Source organism: Sturnus vulgaris, chromosome 1, assembly GCF_052056855.1.
Source record: "Sturnus vulgaris isolate bStuVul1 chromosome 1, bStuVul1.hap1, whole genome shotgun sequence".
Taxonomy (NCBI): domain Eukaryota; kingdom Metazoa; phylum Chordata; class Aves; order Passeriformes; family Sturnidae; genus Sturnus; species Sturnus vulgaris.
The window spans coordinates 99,236,164-99,258,434 of record NC_142243.1 but is presented as its reverse complement, the minus strand read 5'-3'; the positions used below and the strand labels follow the sequence as shown (position 1 = coordinate 99,258,434).

Here is a 22,271-nt window from a genome sequence, read left to right as displayed (position 1 = left end):
TAAAGAGCTCTGGTGTGTCTCATGCACTTTTCTATTTTGCTATGATACTTCTAATTCCTGAAATGCCTGGTGACATGTTAACTCATAATTGAAAACCAGAGAACCTTTTGGATGCAAACCTCAGTATTTGAAGTGTTGGCCTTCCTTTTGTCTTGACAAGTCAAGTTCTCATCTTGTAGAGTCATAGAATGTACCCTATGAAATTTTTATTACTAGGGCAGAGATATAAAATGCCTGTACTCTGACTTGGGCACATTAAATTGTAGTAAGACTCACCCTATTTCATGAAATGGAGGAACTGGGAGGAGGATGAAAACCAGGGTATATGGTATACCTTCCACTAAGGTCTGAGCCACCTAAACAAAAGCCACCAAAACTTGGTTTGATAGTACTTTCTGTTTATAGTCTAACACAATGACAAAGATAGGCTAATTTTCTTGTACACACAGGAGACAAAATTTGTCATATGCTGAGCAGCTGCTTGTGGCCTCCACATCCTACAAGGATTTGTGTCCTACACATGACTGATTTATGCAGCAAGATGCTAAAAACACATATACCTAAGCAAATGTGTTTCTGGAAGAAGACTGTTCTTTTCCAGGGTATTTTGATGGCATGTTGCGGCATAGATGAGGGTGATCCCTCTGAAATGAACACTGTTGCATGAGTTTAAAGTTTCTTTGAAGTTTTAAATTAAAAATAGAGAAAGTATGTTTATGATATAGAATATAATTTTTGTGGAAATTATATTCCTGGTGACTGACCTCCAGAGTTAACATTGAGCCAGGATACGACCAATGAATAATAGAAATCATGATATTTGTATGACATTTGCAAAATCTCTAAGTCCTTTCTTATTGTGTTAATAAAACAAGTATTAAAGTAAATTTAGCCTTCTTCTAATAGCATTCATTGGATTCAAAATGAGAGTATTAAGGGAAGTTTTCCCAGAAGGCAGAATTACCAGAAGGCTGTGTGCCAGAAGGCATAGGATGCTGACACACAGTCCCCTGGCTTGCTTTTCAATAACACAGCAGAGCACAGCTGCAGTGCCTCACAGCACTCACACTCCCGGGCTCAGTCCGTGCTCAGTTTCAAGTCGAAGTTTGTTGTCTTGATTCATTCCATGCTTCCAATTTTTAATTGTGCTGGTAGATTGCTTAATAAACAAAAGAAAAATCTAACAGATGAAGAAATTTGTATTTATGAGAAAATTTACACTCACCTGTTTACTTGCAAGCTACATTACTGACACCCTTTTCAACAGTGTTACTAGAACTCCTGAGCACTCCAAACAAAATCAGAATCTGCACACGGTTTTCTTTTACACACAGGAGTGAAGTCCCTGCAAGAAGGGATTTAAAAGATGTGGATTTTTAAAGTACAAAAGGAACATAGGTTGATGACTTGCTTTTTTAACCCTATGCTGCTTTGTTATTTCTTTTTAATTGTATATCAGCAGCTGGAAGTAGGAAGGCTATCTATTTTTAAGGGAATCATAAAGAGCTTGTGATGACTTGAAGAACAAACTGAAAGGTTCCCACATGAAAGTGTGTGACAAGTTTGGAGCTGCATTCTCATGCTTCATGCAAACCAGAAGCGAGGCCCAACAGAAACCAGTGAGGTTACGCCTACAGGAATGATGCAGACATATCCAAACTCACTCTAAACTAGGCCACAGTCTGCCCAGGCTGTAAAACTTCGTCCAAGAACCAGGATAAATATTCAATCAGTTCATCCATTCCAGTAGAAACAACAATGCTGGATTCACAGCAGAGAGGAGAGAGTAAAAATCTCTGCACTTAGCAGTTATGGCACAGAGCTCGGAAGGAAGATTGTGGACAACAGTCCTTGTTTCAGAAGCTGTTTCTCTTTTCTTCAGCCACCGTTCCTGCTCTTCCTCACCTCCTCACATTTATTTGAAGACACCAATTTACTATATGAAAAAGCATGATTTGTTTCAAAGAGTCTGATCCTGTAGATGTGTGTTGTATGTGATCTGAGACAATCCCAAGATCAAGACTCCCCTGGGCCTTGAGGCAGGATGATCTTGTCTGCTCAGGCTGACACATCCAATAGATGCTGAGCTTCTCAAGCCTATGATTGTCTTGCCTTCAGCAAATGTGCAATAAATTATCTTGCATGCAACCAAGACTAAGAGCCCACCACCAGGAGCTGCCTGAGAGCAGCTAGTTAGCTCTAAATCTGCACACCCCAGCTTATATTCCACTTGTTCATCCATATCCTCATGCCTGAAGATCTCAACATGACAATATATTAAAAACCCTGCATTCTCAAATGCCTTTGTGACTTCCATAGGGTCAAAAAGCAGTTCTACAGAATCACTTAGTAGTAAAACAAGGTTTTTTCATTCTGACCCCAGAAGCTGTGACGGCTCAAATACAAACTCCCCTTGAGTGTTTTTCAATTGCTTATCCTCCTCAGACTGATAAAGAGAATGTTATCAACTGCAATACCACTCTGAAAATGGATCCAAAGGAATAAAAATTGTAAATCCACTCAGTTTACATATGAAAGGATATATTTTTTTATTTCCAGGGACCAGCCCACCACCCTGCTTCTAAGGCTTCTAAAACCACAGGTTAAACTCTCATGCCTACCCTCACGCACCTATGTAGAAAACACCTTTTACAGATATCTCTGCAAGTCATGCTGAGTGACACTAAAAGCATCAACTGCCTTCAGAAGCCTGTGACAGGAGAATGTTTCTTTGTTGAAAAAAAGTCATTTAGGAAAGCATACCCCTTGCTTGGCTTATCTTTTTCTCTCTATTCATGCCCTCTTAAACCTTGAAGCAGTTTCCAGAGCATATTTCCCACCACTGAAAGGTAAAAACAACTATTAATTTCAAACAATACATGGCTGCATTTATTCAACACCTAAATAAGTGGGATTCCAGAGACACAGTGGAGTGCCCTCACCCTGCAATGGGGACAGTCAGGTTTATCCACAGACCAGAGTCTGCAGAAAAAGCAAAAATTTCTGTGGTGGTTATGCTACTGGGTACAATTCCTGGATTCTGGAGGTCTGCAGGAGTTCTGTGTCCAGAAACACCAAAAACCCTTCCCTGAGGCTTTCCTATGTGTAACTCTTCTTGCCTCACAGTGCTACTTTCAGTGAGCAGAACTGACAGCCATGGGCAGTACTTAGTTTGTGTTTGCCTAAGTGCAGCAAACTAAGTACAGGCACAGGAATTACATTACACGGGATAAAAGTAAAAATCTATTCCCTTACACATGAGACTGCAGTGCAGTTGTGTCTATTCTGAGCTTTGTTTTAGCAGCATCAATATGGACCATTGCATGTTCCCACTTTGAGAAAGTCACATTTTATGTCTCCACTTCTAAAAAACTTGCAAAGAAAATGTCAAGGATTGCTTTATGCACACTCCTACATGTAGGAAGATTAAGAACAAGTCTAACTAGTTTTCAGAAATAACAGAAAATCCAGCATTAATCATCTACCAAGATTCAATGTTCCAACATTTTCTCATTAATTCACGTGCTTGTCTGCCCACCTACTTAAAAACTCAAAATATTTCAACACATAATGAATAAATCACAGGAAGAAAAGTAATGAAGCATGAAGTAAAGTGGAATTCAGCTATGTCATCCATCAGTTACTAGCTTCACCATAGCTGTGGACAGGCATTAAGAGGTTAGCATAGAGGAGCCTGAGTTTCCTCCTGCTTCTTGTTCCTCCTATGCCAATTCTATATGCAGGAGAAAATGCTGTAATACTACTAATGTTCTATATGTTTTATGCACACTGATATAACTTATTCATTCCCACTGAGTTTCAGTTAAGTCATTGCCAGCCTTGCAGAAAATACAGGAACAGTTTTGATTCAAATGCCCATGAGTTTATAAACACTGTTTTACCCTCAATAGTCAAACATACAGAAAATAAAAATAGCACCTTTGCATTTTTTTGTCTCCAAAGAAAATTTGTGATCAGCTTTATTGGCCTAGCTTTCACCCCCTTGCCAGCTTCTCTCCAGCATTCTGCAAAATTCTGACTCCAGCATAATGCCTAGGGAAAAGCATCGGACCAGCATGATGGAGCAAGGAAGCCAGAGAAAGGAACAGCACACAATTTTTTTCCTTGTCATCTCAGAGAGAGCAAGTGAACAAGTTGTGCTGGCTTTACTCCACAGACACCAAGAAGCAGCCAAGGCCATCTCCATTTAAGGGGGAGCTCCCCATCTCTATGCATTCTTGTGAACAACAGAGGACAGGCAAATAAAGGCCAAAAATGCAATGCCCAAATAATTTTAGGCAGTGTAAACATTACAAGATTGTACAAGTAGACAATAAAAGATGACAACTGATTTAAAGCATCAACCACTAAAGCAAGCCTCTTTAAACAAAAATTAAACAAAAAAAATTATCAAACAATTAGAGCAAATACTTTCAGATTGGATCTGTGGACAAAGGATTTTGTTCTGAGAAGAAAACAGACTGTCAATTCTTTTCTTTTTGCTATCAAGACTGTAAAAACATTGACTACACATAATTCACTTGCTTTTACAATAGTACAGCCATTCATTCCTCACCACACCCATATATATTTTCTCCTATTCATACTCAAAAGCTAAAGTAATATTCACACAAAAAGTTCTATATGACACCTCTAAGGAAAGCAGATCTAACCTTAAGAGAATTAAAAAGGAAAATAAGCCTGATCATTTTTCTAGTTTAGATCTATCTCCGTTTACAAAATGAGTTTACGTTTAAAAACCCAAAAGGAATGTGTATCTCTGAAGAACAACTTGTATCTGCACCAGTGAATGAGAGTGCACATCTACATTAAAATTTTTTACTTGTATCAGTTTTTGAAGCACTGCCTACTTATCTGTACTCACCATGCTTCTGGTTCACATTGTGGAAATTTCCTGCACATGCCAGCTTGAACACTTTTAGATGAGACTGAGCTTCCATAGTTACTACAGGGAATTGCATAAATATCCAGTATACAGGACCAAAGCAGAACTACATCATATTAAAACTCCAACATACACAACATAGGAAAAAAGCATTTCACAGCCAAGTGTTTCCCATTACAGATCCACTTTAATTGCACTGCTCTATCTGCTGATGTGGATACTTATATCTTATCACATATTTATCTGTCTGAAATCCTTGGAGGGGGGAAGCTAAGCTTTCTAAAGTTGCCCTTTTTATTTCTTTTGCCTAGTCTAGATATACGGACTCAAGTGGTTTTTAAAAATGAAACTTTATTTGTGATTCTAAATACCAACTCTGAGTTATTATATCCTTTTTAAAAGTTATCTATAAAAATATCAATAAATCTTGAAGTTTTAAACTGTTTCACCACATTCAGAGGAAAAACCACGGCACAAACAGGACAAAAGATAGTGCTTGATACAAAGTTGATGGGAGCTACTGTAAGTGCACTTCTGAGAAGTGCCCCAACAAGACATCCCTTTCAAGGCCTTCAAAGAATTTGGAAATGAAGGTGTTTGAGCCAGCAGGTATAAGCAATTAAACTTTTATTCATGATCATTTACATAAGACTAAAAATGTTCACAACAAAATGCAAACTTGTAGTTATCTTGTATTCAGCAGTGAAAACAGTTGCCTCTTCATAGTAAAGCACCAAAGCACATCACCGAAGAGTCAGAAATAAATTCATCAGTTTTTCCCCCTCACAATGTACTTGACAAAGTTGAAGATTTTATCAAAGCCTAAAAGTTCCAGAACAAATTCTACAGTCACCTGAGTGTTTGGCAGGTACTATTTAGTAGCAGTTACTTTTTTCTGCCTTTCTTGAGAAAAAGGGCTATTTCTCACAAAAATGAGAGGCATGATTGGGTCAAACATTGAGTTGCATATTTCACCTGAATTTTTCAATGGGAGACAAACAGAACGGTTTGCTAGTAGGAGAACCTACAACAACTATCAGAGCAGTTGTCAAAAAAAAAAAGGAAAAAACCTCAGCTCATTATAACTGCTTGGTAGGGCCCAATGCACTTCCAGGCACCTCTAACTCCACTCAGTTTTATTCATTACACTTAACTTGCATTTCATTCATACTACATTTAAAAAGACAACATGATTTTTTTAAGTTAAGTTGTGTACATGTACACAGTTTTGGTAGTCTTTTAAAGCTGTAAAATGTATACCTACAGAGAGTCCTAATGACCCTATTACAGATTAAAGAGAAATAACCAGAATCAGTGTTACATACAAAATAATATTCTACCACAGAAATCAATACAGTTATCAAATAATTCATTAGAGAAAGTGTTATACAAAAAGAGAAATGGTGCCTTTTTATCACTTCACAGCAGCATGTAAGAAGGCAACATTAAGAAAAGTGCACAGCAGAAAAAGAATGGTTTCATTTTCTGAAAAACTTGAATTTTTCTTCAGATATCAGGCTTTTGTCCAGGAAAATATTGGATTAGGATTGCTTATATTTTCTCCCAGAGAATGTATTCTCTTCTTGCATTAATTCTCAGTAAGGCGCTTACTCTGACATGTAGGAACGATACATCAGGGCCACGATAATCGCTGCTATTGCCGGGATCACCCAGTTGGACCATGAACTAAAAGGAAATTTTTGAAAAAGCAGTTTAGGAAGTGACAATCAGCAAGGTATAAAAAAACCCATAAAAGTCATGCTTAAAGGAATCCTTCCTCCCCACTCCAACAAATACTACAAATTCAGGGCAACAGAACACCTGGATTGGCCAGTAATACTCCAGACAAGGGAAAAAGCTTGTACAGCATGGCTTTGTGCTAGAGCTTACACGAAGTTTGCTTGCTAGAGAAGAGTAAAACCCTAGACACATTCAAAGTCACGGTGTGCTGCCCAGAATGTCATTCATTCAAAAGCCATTTAAATAGCAGCATTACATGACACTTCTAAGCACCCAAACTCCCCACTCAGAGGGTCATACAAGAATCCTCTGAGTTTCAGCAGTAGGCAATTGTCAGCAGGATATAACTTTACAAAGCTTAATTCAGTGGTATTCCGAAGTGTTTTTCAGCCCCTTTCCAATTCTGACAGATCTTCCTTCTTATGCACAGAATGCTCTTATTTCCCTTAGATGCAACAGCAGTAGCAAGGCAAATTTTAAAAGCAAGGCATCCATATCAGTAAAATAGTTGGCAATGGCACTAAGAGTCTTCCCTTCACGTGGCAGACTCCAGAAATAAAGGCCTATGCAAAACAAACCATTTGGTAGATAGTGACACCTGTCAATATGAGAAAAGTATCTACCTATTAAGCTGACACACTTGTAAAGTGGTATAAAGATGCCAACTTGGCCTTTACATAGAACAGAAATTTTCATGCACCACCCCCGATATCTCAGTTTCCAGCAGATAAAAGCTATTCAGCTTTTCAAGCTTCAGAAAATCATGAGGAAATTCGACATCAGATGTCATACTGTACCTGGAAGTAGACTCAACAGTGGTAATAAGAGTTTCCTGGAAAGCAAAGCAGAAGAAGATATTTACTTCAGGAAGACAACCCTCTCCATCTTAACTTGCCTCACAGTTTCTCAAAACTCATCAAGTGATACTAATTCAGAAACGACTCAATGTATGGATTTTGGAACCATTTTCTCCTAATTCCTACAGCAGTTCTGTTGTATTATAAGCTAGCTAGTAGAAGTTTCTACAGCCAACACTGCATCAAGTTCCTAAAACATTTTCAACAAATTTGCTGCAGGTTTTTATGAAGCTAACTTCAACCTCAGGTTACATTTGAAAAGTTTCAGTCATCTCTAGGACAAAAATCTTTTCCTTGATTAAAATCAAATTGAAAAAACTTGGAATTAATTCACAAATATTTTCTATATCAAAACTACATAAAGTAAGCTACTAATTTACATCTACAAGGCTATTAAACTCAGGGGGGTTTTTAGTGTGGTGTTTCAGATTGTGTAAGAATCAGTCAAATTGTTATAGCTGTTCCTGATACCGATTTGGACTTCTTGTTCAGTTTCCACAAAAAAAGCAGCACTACAAGGTCAAATCCCAGCTAGGTACATGTGCACAATTTATACGAAGACTTATTAATTTGAGTAACTCTAATTGTGTATGACTGTAAATTTACTTTTAAAATCCAAGCATTAAAACTCTACCTAAATTTAGTGGTACAAGATCACTGCAAAATTACTTGCTTTGGTATAAGAACATTTGCAATTAATTTAAAGAAAGAAGTATTTCCAAGGCCCTCTCAGAGATTCAAGCACACTACTTTTGCAAGCACCTAAATCATCCTAGGTTTGAGGTTTTACACGTGCAAATACTGTGTGTAAAAGAATGACTCAGATTACATCTGTGTTGCTTTTGTGAAAATCTCAATGAAAATCTAACCCCAATGCCAAACAGCATGGAAGAACTGATGCCTACATGACCAAGGCTAGCACCTTTTGTAACAGACTTAGCACATCCAGGCCCAGGGGATGGCTCCCCTCACATCAAGACAGTAACAAATATGGCCCAGCTCATAAAAACTTAATTTCAAACTCTACAATATTGGACACTTTATAAACAGTGTGAGGACAAGAGGAATTTGAAAGCCCAAGGCCTTATGACAGTTCCTGGAGAACCAGGGCACAGAACCTCCCTAACCTGTCACATACCCACCCAGAGTACAATGCAGATTGAAACTGGCTTTCTACAGCCAGACATTCTCCTGCAGAAAAGCACCCCAGCTTTCTTTTGGAATGATGGAGAACAAATGTAGTGTAGATAGCTATGTGGATACATCTTAACTCCCACCTGACCATGCACTGGCCAAACTAATTTTCTAAGTACTTCAGTTTGGCAAATTCCTCTGAGATTAGTCAAAGGATTATCTGCTACGACTTGCACTGCACAGTCTGTTCTCAGTTGCATTTATTAATACTGCTCTTAAAGCTTAAGTGTAAAGTGCCCTGAATGTCAAAAGGAATCTGAATAGCAGATATTGTTCTTGGAGGGATGAAACTCAGAATTTCAATAATTATTCAATTTCTTACTTTTATTAGTATACTAGTTCCAGGCTCTAATTAAAAAAAAAAAAAAATAGAAAATTTATATATATATATATTAAAATCAGCTTTCTTTCCTTTAAATGATTCATATCATTGGAAGATCTTACAAAAGTGATTACTTCCAAGAAACAATCTCTTAAAACAAGAAGATTAAGATCTTATTCTTACTAAGCTTAATTTAAAATAATTTCCAATTATTTCCTAAGCATGCTGCTGTATTGCCAAGTCCAACACAAACATCCTCTATGGACACAGCAGCAGCAACTGTACAAATTAATCCCTGAAGCACCTTCTACTTTAAGAGAAGGGACATATTAATCTTTTTGAGTTTGATAGCCGAGTGCCAACACAGATTAATTCTAATAAGGATGGGAAAAGCCCATTAGAAAATAAGTGCAACACTGCATTTACAGGACACTCAGCAGAATCTACTAAAATAGTCAGGAAGTAAACAGTAATTTCACCTTGAAAAGGGTTCACAATTGCAATTTAACTGATTTATAATACATTGAATGCCTCTACCTTCTCTATCTACTTGCATGGCCAATATATTGTTAAGCATCACATTTTTCCTCCCACAAACACTTAGCAGTTTAAACTGTTCTGCCAATAAACTGATTTTTCTTCTTCAACTGAACACTGGAACACCACTGACTGACTCCAGTCACCTTTTTGCTATAGTATAATGCCATCACATTTAGTAACCCCCGGTAAAGCCAAACAAATTAAAGAGAATAACGGTTAAAGGAAAGAACAATTTGAAGTAGTATCAACAGGTCTAAGAGATTTGGAACCTGAAGCATCACACTTAAACGGAATCATTTCTCTTTCTGAGGGTATATCATTCATACACAGACACTAAGACACTGTCTGTAATGTCCAAAAGAAAAAACATAGCATTTCAAGAAACACACTTACTGTTGGTTTCTGAAGCTTGCTTCTATCATCCTGCAAGAAAAAAAACAAAGCAAGTAACATTTAGACAAAATCTGAAAGCATTAAAAATAAAACCAACTCACACAATTATCACTCAATTCAGTTTGCAATTCATTCTGTTAATGCATAAGTATTTCTCCCTAGGTAAAAAATGACTTGCAAGAAAGCAGATGTCAGTGATTGATTTTGAGCTAACATAAACAAGATCACTTCCTTAAATAATACTTCCCAGCTTTCAACGAAGAAGTGAAACCTGAGCCTACAACAAATTTCATTATTCTTTGTGCCCATGTTTTTTACCTTTCGTTTATCTCTGGAGAATACATAACCTTAGCTTATACACTGTCTGCAACCATATCAATTCTGCTTACTGTACTTGTACTATCAGGTAAAGTCAACTAACTAGTTGTGGTCCCATGTCCACTGGACCAAAGGTCCCAAATTCTAGGGATCTTTCAAAAACTCGAAGTTCTGCTTGGCATAGTCACATTCATTACTAAAAAGCCCAACAGTATATAATCCTGTCAGTTCTGTATTTGTACATTAAACTACCAAGCTGCTTGTTTCATATCAAGTGAAAACAGGCACTTGCTGAACAAGTAAGAACTGGACCGATAGCCAGGTTAAGAACAACGTTAGTGGCACAGAAATAGATGGCAAGCCTGCAAAGCCACAAATGTGATTTGGCTCTGATGCACTTCTTATTAGGACAAGCTACACTAGTAATATTTATCAAGACATGATCTGAGACAAACAAGATTGGGCATCTAACAGTGAAATAGGCTACTCAAGACAGTGATTTTTACAAAACGCAAGACAAACATGAAATAAGAGGAAAAGAGGCAGGAATGGGCAGTAAAGTAGAGCAGGCAGGCACACTAGCAGCCTAAACTTCAAAATAGTGGTTTTCAACTATTAAGATGCAGAAGAGTTTAACTATGACCTAGCTGAAGAAAGCTAAGGCAGCAGCTCTGTAGCTAGAAAGAAATACTACTTGAGACAAAAGAAAGGTGCTCATTAAAAGTACGGGAAATAGGATGGACAGTATAAAAGAGAGGACATACAGATGATCCAGTGGGAACTGATCATAAACAAACCTGACAACCACAAGTAGAGAACCACGATACAGCTAAAAGGGGCAGGAGCCAGAGAGGGGAAGAAGACAGAGCAACAAATTAGAAGTACAATGCTTATAAATAAGCATTTTCTAAACATACATATGAAGGGCCAGGATTGCACCTTTCAATGCAGAAGGAAGCTTGGCAGATACATATTTACAATGGTGAGAGCATGAAAGTTATTAATCAGTCACTCTGCATTCTGGCATAAGGAAAGGTCTAGACATTCTGACATACCTTCAGGGGTTACAGAGTTTCATTACAAAGCTTACAGCAAATGACACAATTCCATATTCAGTTTATTCAAGCACTAAGCTGAACCAAAAGATGTGACCATCCTTATGCTATACTAATCAAATCCTTTCACACTGGGGGGAAAACTATCTAAAACCTACGTCCATCCACAAAAAGCTGCAGAACTGGCATCCAACCAAACTAGCAGCTCTTCTTGATTTTGAAGTAATTACCAGACAAGTAACTAGATGCAAAAGCAGTATAGTAAACACAAAAGTAAGGAGACACTCTCGTATACTCACGGGATGAAGTTCCCCAACAATAAAGGATTCTGACAGTGTCCTTGCATCTGTGGAATGGCCAACATCTTCAAAGTTCTCAGTAGCATCTCCTCCAGCTTGCTCCCTAAGGACCTCTTCACCTCCGGGGTGCTGCAATTTTTAATGAGTTTGAATTTGTTACTGAAATACATTTCACATTCTAGAAATGGAAATTGTGCATTTTTACATTTTTAAAATAAAAATAAAAAGAAAAGCAAAATCAGCTGCCAGACTTTCTAGAGCAAACATAAGCTTTTCTGAAAAACTAGAGAGCTTTATGTACTCTCTGAAGCCAAAACCAAGGAAGCCACGTCTCTATTTCATTGGCAAAGAAGCAATAAGAGGCATTACCCCTTGCAACCTTGCAACTAAAGCATTTAGAAAGTTGTGTGGGAATCAGGCTGCACTTTAACAGCCCAACTATCATCTGAAGTTAGATTCTTAATTCTTCTGCATTCAAAATGTTTTCACTTTTTTAAGAAACACGTGTTTTTATCCAAGCAATGCTTTATACAGCAGAGTGATTAAAGCCAAAAAGGTATAAGCTGCAACAAGAAGATTCCAGGAAGATAAAAAAATCTGTTCATAAGAAGCGCAGTCAAGCATTGGCAAAACAAGCTGGTGAGGTGCTAAGGAACCTGACCTTCTAGTTAATCCTGGCTTGAGTGGGGAGCTGGGCCAGATAACTTCAAGGATCCTTTCCAAAACAACTTATAGTACAAATATCAAGTAAGACAGCTCCTTTGGAAGTGATTAAGCACAACTGAAAGCTCACTCAAGACCCGAGAATAGCAATTTGGTTTTCACAGACGATGGAATCCCAAAACCACATTGTTGATAAAACCCCTGAGATACAGAGAAATCATCTTCCAGGACCTTCTAATACCTTAATTCATCACCATTCCCTTAATATAAAGCCCTGCTCCCCATTAACTACTATTCTTTCCCAGGATGCACTTTGGGGATTTTATGAAGTTTTTAGTAAGTACATTTTTATCTATCAAATAACTCTCCCTGAATATACTGCAAGACCTATCACATCTTCTAGTTCAGTGCATTTCCTCAGCTCCAAGTTACATATTCATGTAACAGGTAACATGCCACAAAAATTCATCATTCAACTTTCAAGCAGCAAAGTACTACATAAACATTGGAAATTATTAGGTAAACAAGTTAAAAGCACTTACTAGTACTGCTTTGGATTAAGGCAACCTTGGAATAGATATCAGCAGTTTACCAGTAGCAGATGAGCTAAAAGGCTTTGGAACCGCAATTCAATTTTCAATGCTTCTGAGTACAAAATATAAAATTATGGAAAACAGGCAAAATTTCTACAATTTATGGCCATCTGGTGGGGAGCACAGCTCACCAAAAACCCATAGGTTAAAGAAATAGCATTCTACTAGTCCAGGCAATTCAGGTTAGCACTTGCTTCAAATCCTATTAATCTCACATCAAAACTTCTCTTCTGACAAAAACATTTGTTCATACAGATGAACCAAACTACTACTACTATGAATTTCCAACAGTACCAGAACTCCACAACTAGAATCTTCACATTACAGGCAGACCTTTATTTTAACAGATTAAGGAAGCTGAGGAGAAAAAAAAACAAACCCACAAACAAAAAACCCCAACACAACACTTTTTAAAGAGCCAAGATACCTCTGTTATTAGGGTAAAGGATCCCTACCATGACTAAGCAAAAGCAAGATTAAGAAACTGATAGAGAGATTAGACACAGCAGCTGAGCCAAAAAAGGTCAGAAGAGTACAAGCAGAGTAAAGATTATGCAAGCAACCTGCAAATATGCCATGCTCACTAAAATCCTGTCCTTGAACCCATTTTGGTAATTATTCAGGGAAAGGACTGGACTAAAGTTGAAGGAGCACTCAAGTTCACTATTGCCTTGAAATGGCACTTAACTGAACTTGGGTCCAACCAGCACTCCAAGACATTACCTCAACTAAATCTTCATAGAATTTCCTCAGCAATGTGGGTTTGGGTTTTTTAATACCATGCTGAAGAATTGTGCCTCACCAAATAGAAAAACATAGGTACCAACTTCAGCAGAAAAGGTGGCACAACTCCTTGGAAAACATGGAAATGGAAAATGTTTAACAAACCAGGTATTAACAAGCAGCAGAAGGCACCAAAGTTAAACCACCCATAAAGCTCCACAGCACAAACAGTATGTAAACTCCTACTCATGCACTGCACTGAAACCAAATCCCACTCATACAAACACCTAAAAGATCAGTTTCTCCAGCAAGTCATCAAGATCACATGGTTTACACTAGCTCACAAAACAAAATTCACTATCCAGCCAAACAAGTTACCAATGTAACTGCATATACATTAAAGTTTCTTAATGAAGTACTTTTTAACAAATTACTCGCAGGTTGCCAGCTACAGAATGATCATGTACTAACTTGCATTCCCAAATCCCTCCCTTGTGCCACTACAAAGCAATCACGTAGCAGTATGGGCAGCACCACAGAGGCACTCCAGCTTTTCCCTGTAGAACTAGTTTTTTGTCTAATTAGTAACTGATCCCACTGTCTACAAAACCACAATGTTAGTGTCAAGACAGTGACTGCAACCAATCCTCTCTAGCAATCCTGTGACTATTACACATCAGCTAAAGAGGACAAATTCACCCTGATCTCTGCCACTACAGCTGGAAAACTGGTAATTTTTTTTAATGACATGAGCAAGGCTAAGTACAGAAAACCACACACAGAATTCCAAACTTAAGCCACCAGAAAATGTTAATAAAACTAGACATTGATGGGAATACTTTGAAACGAAACGCTTTGCTTTTAGATGCCACCTCTGCTTAAAAATATGAACTTACAGACCCTCTGTAAATAACTAGCACATAATACACACAATTAATGAAAAGATTTCATTAAAGTCTTTCATTAAAACCTCCCCTAATGAAAGAGAGCAACTGTAATGTCTCACACAAAGGGCAAGAACTGACTTTTCTATCAAAAGATGAACATCTTTCATGGTTGGATGAGTTTCCCAAAGCTAGTTTATACAAGGCCTTTGTTCATGATTCTGCCTGGTAAACAAAGCCTGCTACCAGAACTGCTACTTTAATGAAGATCCTCTGGACAGACCCTGGAACTGGAAAGCCCATAAGGCTATACAGATAGTGACTCCTAAACTAAAATCCTGTTGATAAAAGTAATTGAAGAGCTCCTGCAGGTAAAACTGTGGTTCAGGTGAAATGAAAAACCTTTAGATGATAAATTGAGAGGCTAGCTCATTCCTAGGATATTTTAAATAAAATAAATAATCTAAATCACATGCATAACAAATACAGAGCCAGCACTAGCACAGACCACAGACTAATTCCTAACAGCAGCACATTAGAAAGTTTTAGATAAGGCAAATATGCAGTTAATCTTGCTGCTCTCATCCAGGTCAAAAGTCCAGCTTACCTGAATGCTACCTTTTCTCTCCCTTGCTACATGCAGATTTCTCAGTTTCATAGTTCAAGACTCTATTAAAGCATAACTACTTTAATTTGCAGCTCCTGTGCCCTCTCCCTTCCTACACCGAGGGAATAAAATTTAGGGTCCAATTTTACTTTCAGGGACATCACCAGAGGTCTCCATTAGCAGCAGTCTCATAAACTCACATTTCACTTTCTGCATTGCAGGAATGAAAAGCAGAAAGGGAGGCAGTGACAGAGCCACGAACACCCAGAGAACCTCAGCTCTGTTATGCAGGACAGACAGACAAATGCTTGTTTATTTCAAGGGCATTTTCATGTAGCCTGAAGAGAGTCCTCCAAATTGTTTCTATCATCTCTTTAAGTTTCAGGACAGAAATTGTCAGCTCATGTAAAATGTCAGGAGCCTAGGCTAGTTATCCTATCACTAGGCTTTTAGACGAAATGCAAACAAAATACCCAGTAGCTTGGTGCCTGCCCTGATTTCAGATGGGATAGAGTTGCATTTTCTTCTTGGAGGCTGGTACAGTGGTGTGCTTTGGATTCAGTATGAGAATAACCAGTGATAACACGCTGATGCTGCAGTTCTTGCTGAGTAGCACTTACCCTAATTCAAGGACTTCTCAGTGTTCCATGTTCTGCCAGAAAGAAGGTGCACAAGAAGCCAGGAACGAGCTGATCTGAACTGGCCAAAGGGGTACTCCATACCACACAACATCATGCCTAGTATACAAACTGGGAGGAGTTGGCTGGGAGCTGCACCTTGCTGATTGGCAACAGACTAGGCACGGGTTAGCAACTCTTTTTGTCTCTCTTTTTATTGTAATTGTTATATTTGATTTTATTTCAGTAATTAAACTGTTCTTATCTCAACTCATATGTTTTATCTTTTTTCCCTAATTCCCTTCCTCATCCCACCAAGGGGCTGTGGGGAGCAGTGAGCAAGGGGCTGCAATGCACTGAGGTTAAACAATGAGAGTGCCCATTTCCTCACTTACAAAACAGTTACAGGTTGCAGAGTTTCACATAAAAGTGCTAAGAAGTGCTATTTCTTAAAACATTTTCAAATTCTCCTGCAAGCTTCATCAGAGCCTAAGGAAGCATTAACACTGGGTTTAATCCTCAGACTGCAAGGTTCTGGAGGAATAGTTCCCATGGTTCACTGGCAGACTCCAAATGTGCCAGTACAGGCATCTTTCAATGCAATCTGATCATGACTTTAAACATGGAAGGCATTATGCTACTCCTCCACAACACCACCACACTGCATGAACGTAACTTATTGCCACACAGAGGAGATAACATTTTTCATCCTGATGCAGTAGAACAATATTTGCTTTTTGCACTTTATTTGATCAGCATTACAAAACACATTTAGTTGGAGCTGTCCATTCTAGGAGAAATTTAGGAAAAGTGCTATGGAAGCACAAGTTCATACCTTACAGTAAAAAAAAATATTTATCAATGTTTTTGCTGAATTTTTAGACCACCCACAACTGAATTAACCTAAACAAAGTCTGTATTAGATTAATATTAAATGCATGCCATAGTCGGTTTCCTCTCTGGTTGAGATGTTCCTATACATGTCAGTTTTTTTGCCTAGCTTTGGGAATCCAATCAAGCTCCCACAAAAGCCTCACCACAAGAGTAAGTAAATCAAGACACAGATCATTCATTTTTATAGATTCATTTTTTTAGATTGATGTCAAGACCTGACTAGAGTGATGATCATATTAAAAGTATGGGGAAATACTATAGAGCATTGCCAATGTACTTTGTCCATTCACTGACATTTAATGCTTTTCCTATCTGTAATTACCTACAATACAGATATAGCCATACATCCTGCTGAGAGTACCCATCCATTTCTAGTAGTTTTTTCCCCATCCTAAGGACATAGGACCTTATCTTGATTTCAGCTGGGACACAGCTCATTTTCCTCTTAGTAGCTAGTACAGTACCGTGCTTGGATTTAGCATGAGAATAACGTTGTTAATGAACTGATGCTTTGGTTGCAACTAGTAGTGCTCACCTAAGTCAAGGACTTTTCAGTGACCCACGCTCTGCCAGTGAGGGAGCACAGCCAGGACAGCTGACTTGAAGTGGGCAAAGGGATGGATGTTCCATACCACAGAATGTCACACTCCATTCATAAACTGAGAGGAGTTGTCCATGAGCCACCAATCACTGCTCAGGAACAGGCTGGGCATGGGTCAATGAGTAGAGAACACGTGCATGGTGCACCATCTGTTTCTGTTGGGTTTTAATCTTCTTCTCTCTCTCCTTATCATTACAATTGTTGTTACATTTACTTCATTTCAATTATTAAACTGTCTTATATTGACCCACAAAATTGACCTTTTTCTGATTCTCCTCCCCATGCACCAAGCAGAGGGCAAGTGAGCCACTGCATGCTACATGGGTACTCCCTGGGGTTAAAATGCAAGACCTGAAGTTAAGGGAAACGTTTCCCAAATCTTCTGCAACACATGTCCAACAGCCTTTAAAGACAAATCACATAAAAGTTTCTCTTTGCAAGAATACTCTTTCTGGCTAAGACCTTTTAAATAATGCATTCCAAAAGCTAAGGTCTCTTGATTTCTTCTCCCAGACTTTGAAAATCAAAGAAAATTCAGAGATGAATATTCAAGCTATGAATTTTCCCCAATATCTGCCACTTAAAAAAAAAAAAAATCAACCCGATTAGAAAAAGCACTTGTGGAATCTTCATTAACCCCATGGATAAGATATCAAAGCACACAATTGTTTTCTCCTTCAGCACTTTTGCTGTATTTCATATGACCTTTTTTAAGCCTTGTCCTTTAGGAAACCAAGCTACTATGAGTCACACTACGCACTGCCTCCAGTCCCAACACATACATGTCACCATCTCGCAGCTCATTTCCTATCTAATTTCAATTAAGCGTTCAGAGGCTGATTGCTCCCCAAAACCAAACAAGTTCCACTAATCTGCAAGCTCCATGAACACACAACAGCTGTATGGTGGGAGTACACCCTTTATATACTGTAATGGAGTGAAAAGCAGCACCACACCTTCAATTATCAAGCACAAGAGCATCCAAGGTGTCCTCAAGATTGAAGCACAGTAAAGTTTTCAACTTCATTATTAATAAGAAAATATTTCCACAGGTTAATACAGTAGCTGAAAATATGGCTTACGGGTTTAAGAAACAGGACTGGTGAGCTTAGCTGCTGCTCCTATGTCTTCACTCCCCTGCAAACTTATGTACTACCTGGGAAGAGCATGAGTGAGGTGATGCTTTAGCAGTGCACCCTTTTTAAAGTGCACCTTATTGGACTTAAATGTGGGCCGCTAAAATGTAAGTCTTAAAATATGTTAAGCTTTTCTACTTCCGAAAGGATCTGCAAGAAATAAACCTGAGTTTAACCAATAATGCGATTGAAGCAGCTAACATAATCCCCACTTCGAGCAGGGTTTACTGTATTCTAGAATGAACCGAGGAGAGGCTAGCTCCAATTTCTCCTCCACTGTCCCATGCAAATGCCTCAAGGTGTCTGACAGTGTCAAAAGAATTAGCATAGCACTTGATAAGTTAACTAAGCACCAAAAGCATTAAAAGGTTTAAAAGCTGCCTCATGAAGAATCTTAATCGAAGAGTTCCATAACAAAAATCACCAACACAATGAATATTAAAATGTCGAAGAATTTTCCCTAGGACTGTAGCTTCACTTCAAATATTTTGGCTAACTATTTCCAACAATCTCATTCAATCTCAGAATGTCTTCGAAATTCCAGCTCAAAACCAGCCATGTTCTATTGAAAGCTGTTTAATGTGAGGTGGAAGTCTGACTCGTGTACCAGAGCATCTCAAGACACCCCTCACACTGTTCACAACCCAACTATTTAAATTATTAAAAATGGAATTCTTTTAATATGCTGCCAAATTATCAATTTTGTCCTGAAGGATGAAAATGAGGTGTTTTTTGAGAAATATACACAAGGTGAATTCTCTAAATATTTATCAATTTCACCACATGTACTGAAGGAAGAGGCTGGGCAACTACTTAAACTCAGAAGCTCATTAGAGCCTGTATTTTTTTGTTAAATGTTCTTGTTTTTTTCGTTTTGGTGGTTTTTTTTGTTAGGTGCAGTTACGTTTAGGGTTTTTCTTGTCGCTGCCTCCTCAATTTGGACAATATGTACAAACAATGCAATTATGTATCAATCAAAGCTGATCAAGTTTCCAAAAGCTAATTCAGTTTTGCAAACTACCGGGAAAGCTGTATTCTCCTCCAGAGTTTTTATATTTAAATTTGTCCTGACTGCATAACCATACAGCAATGCCCATAACTAATAAATGAAGATGACCAGGGGCAGAGCTAGATGAAAAATAATGAAGGAAGACTCAGTAGATCAGTTTCACAATCTGCCTTGCTGAAAAGCCAAACAATTTGCGTTGACACACAGCTTAAGAATGAAATACTACCTGTGCCAACACTGCCTTTGAAAAATTGCTTGTCAACCCTCCTCTGCAAAATGCTCAGTTTCTTCTTTGAATTACAAGTGTTTACAAGCACAAAAATCAATATGGGGCTACAGAACTATTGATACTTAAAATCTGTCACACCTCTAAACTGTATTCTTTAAGAAATTAATATAAGTCTATCATACACTTTTTAACTGGTTGCTTTTAGGAAAAATTTCTTCACAGAAAGGGTGATTAGACATTGAAATAGGCTGCCAAGACAGGTGGCAGTCACTGTCCCTGAGAGTTTTAAGTGAAGTCCGGATGTGGCAGTTACTGCCATGGTCTAATTGACCATGTGGTGTTTAGTCTGAGACTGGACGAAATCTCAGAGGTCTTTTCCAACTTAATTGATCATGTGATTCTACCTTTGTGAACTGGGAATACAGAGCAAGGGAAAAAACTCAAAATATCTAAACCCAGCACCATTCAATTACTGAAAAAAATGGTAGTTTTAGTTCTGCATTTTCACTGAAGAATGTTTTAGTTCAATAATTAAAATGCTTCTTTATTAACCATGACTATCAATGATTACACTAACCGCTGTCTGCCAGAGATCAAAACCATTAACCACTAACTGGGGAAGAAAAAAGCCCAACAAAACACAGCCAAAGGAATCGAACTTGACTGTAGTGCTCTACACTAGAGTTTGAACTGGTGCAGCTTTGCAGCATCACACTGCATCCCCGCACTGAACAGATTAGGGCAGCAATGAGAGTCACCCTAATCTCTGGGCCTGGCTGCCTGTATGAAATGCCATGTCCACCATTTCCTGCAAAAAAAGACCACCCAGGTCTTAAGGCTACCAGGTTATACTTATTTAGCACACAGGAACACAAGCCACTGTGACCAAGAAGCTTTACCAAGGACTGGATATAACGAAGAAAATTTTTAAAGTGACAGGAGTAAGGCATTGGCACAGGTTGCCGAGAGAAGCTGGGAATGCCCCATCCCTGGAGACGTTCAAGGATAGGGGTTGGGAGTAACGTGGAATAGTGGAAGGTGTCTCTGCCCTTGGCAGGGGGCTGGAATGAGATGAGCTTTAATGCCTCTTCCAATCCAAACAATTTTGTGATTCTGTGACTATGAGAGGAACCCCGAGATCTTTGATACTCTGCACGTTGTGGTACTTTCCTTCCACTTTGTGAACTTTCTTTCCTGTTCCACAGTACAACACACACTACAATAGTGTGAAGAAAAGGGTTGCTGAACTTTTAGATAACAAGATAATATAGCTCTGTGTCCCAGCTGAGTCTTCACTTTTAATTCTGTCTTCAATTGGCACACCAAAGCAAGAAGCAGATGGATTCAGCCCCACTCTTGGTACCCAAGATTCACACAGCCAGCCCGCCTATCTCAGCCCTCAATACTGACGCCAGTTTTTTCTCCTTGTCCTTATTTACTGCAAATTCAAATCAGAATTTAAACCCGAAAGTTTCAGGCGGGCGCGGGCACACAGCGGATGACACACACGGCAGCGTAGCCGGCGTGCGCAGCACTCGCGGCTTTCTCCGGCCCGAGAGGCGCCCGGAGCCCGGGCCCGCCCCGCGGCTCTCCCTCCACGGCGCTATCGCGGCCCCGAGGGCGGGTCCCGCCGTGCTGCACCCGCGGGCCGGAGCAGGCGGACGGGAGCCCGCCAGGGGCACAGCGCGGGGAGCCGAGGAGCCGCCGGCGAGCCCGCCTCGGGTGGCTCCGGTCCCCTCAGCGTCCCGGCAACGCGGGCACCCACCTCGTCCAGGAACTTGGTAACATCGTAGATGCGGTGGTGGATGATGATCCAGGTACTCTGGCTGTTGTTGTGCTTCTGCACCTCTTCCAGGCGGTAGTAGCGGCCCCGCCACGGCTCTTTCCCGGTCTCGCTGGAGCCCACCATGTCCTGTCCGGTCCTGTCCGGCACCGCACCCGCCACAAGCTGACACGCCACACAGCGCCAGGGCCCCGCCGCAGGCCCTATCACCGCCAGCCACCGCCCCGCCCCTCCCGCCTAGTCGGTCGCTCATTGGCAGACGGCAATGCCACTCAAAGCAGTCGGGCAGTCTGGCAGCGGCTGTGGCGGCCGGGGGCGGGACTTTGCAGTCGCGCCCCGCCTTCTCCCCGCCTCTCCGCCTCCCCACGTGACTGGCGGCTGGCTAGCGGGGCGGGGCGGGGTCGTGCCGTGCCGTGCCGTGCCGTGCCGTGCCGTGCCGTGCCGTGCCGTACCCGTGCCGGTGCCGGTGCCCGTGCCGTGCCGTGCCGTGCCGTGCCGTGCCCGTGCCCGTGCCGGTGCCGGCACAGCCCCGCTGGGCTCGGTCTGGCCGCTATCGGTGCCGGGGGCTGGGGTCCCGGCGTCTCTATTTGTTGACTTCCTAGGGTGGTCACCCCAGCGTTCGCCACCTTTGGCAGCGCCGGGTTTCGGGGCTGCCGGTGTGCTCTGCGACGAGCTAACCGCCGGCTTGCGGTGTAGAACTACATTGGTGTGGGATAACCTTTTAGGTTATCTAGTTCCAATTCCCCTGCTATGGGGGCCGCTAGACAAGATTGTTCGAAGTCTGATCCAGCCTGGCCTTGAACACTTCCGGTAAAAGAAAGACAAGGAACTGCTCTGGAGAGTGTACAGCACAGGACCGCAAAGATGTTTAGGAGTCTACAGCACTTCTTATGGGAAGAGACTCAGGG

At 40.1% G+C, this 22,271-nt stretch overlaps 1 protein-coding gene across 1 annotated transcript; it reads right to left on the bottom strand.

Moving 5' to 3' along the window:
- Nucleotides 1-5,516: 5,516 nt before the first annotated feature.
- On the bottom strand, nt 5,517-21,599 carry CYB5A (cytochrome b5 type A). Its single transcript, XM_014870921.2, has 5 exons — nt 21,346-21,599; nt 11,625-11,753; nt 9,953-9,982; nt 7,444-7,478; nt 5,517-6,592 (listed from the first exon to the last, which is right to left on the bottom strand). Exons 1-5 carry the CDS (start codon nt 21,487-21,489, stop codon nt 6,514-6,516), a joined length of 417 nt encoding a protein of 138 aa, XP_014726407.1. The 5' UTR covers nt 21,490-21,599; the 3' UTR covers nt 5,517-6,513.
- Nucleotides 21,600-22,271: the final 672 nt, after the last annotated feature.

What these genes read in the sequence shown, in the direction of transcription:
- CYB5A (XM_014870921.2), bottom strand. Translation starts at nt 21,489, where the DNA reads ATGGTGGGCTCCAGCGAGACCGGGAAAGAGCCGTGGCGGGGCCGCTAC. An exon ending in TTGTTGGGGAACTTCATCCC is followed by an intron (nt 9,983 to 11,624) that starts GTGAGTATACGA and finishes TTTTTCTTGCAG; the next exon opens with GATGATAGAAGCAAGCTTCA. An exon ending in ACTGTTGAGTCTACTTCCAG is followed by an intron (nt 6,593 to 7,443) that starts GTACAGTATGAC and finishes ATTTCCTTTTAG; the next exon opens with TTCATGGTCCAACTGGGTGA.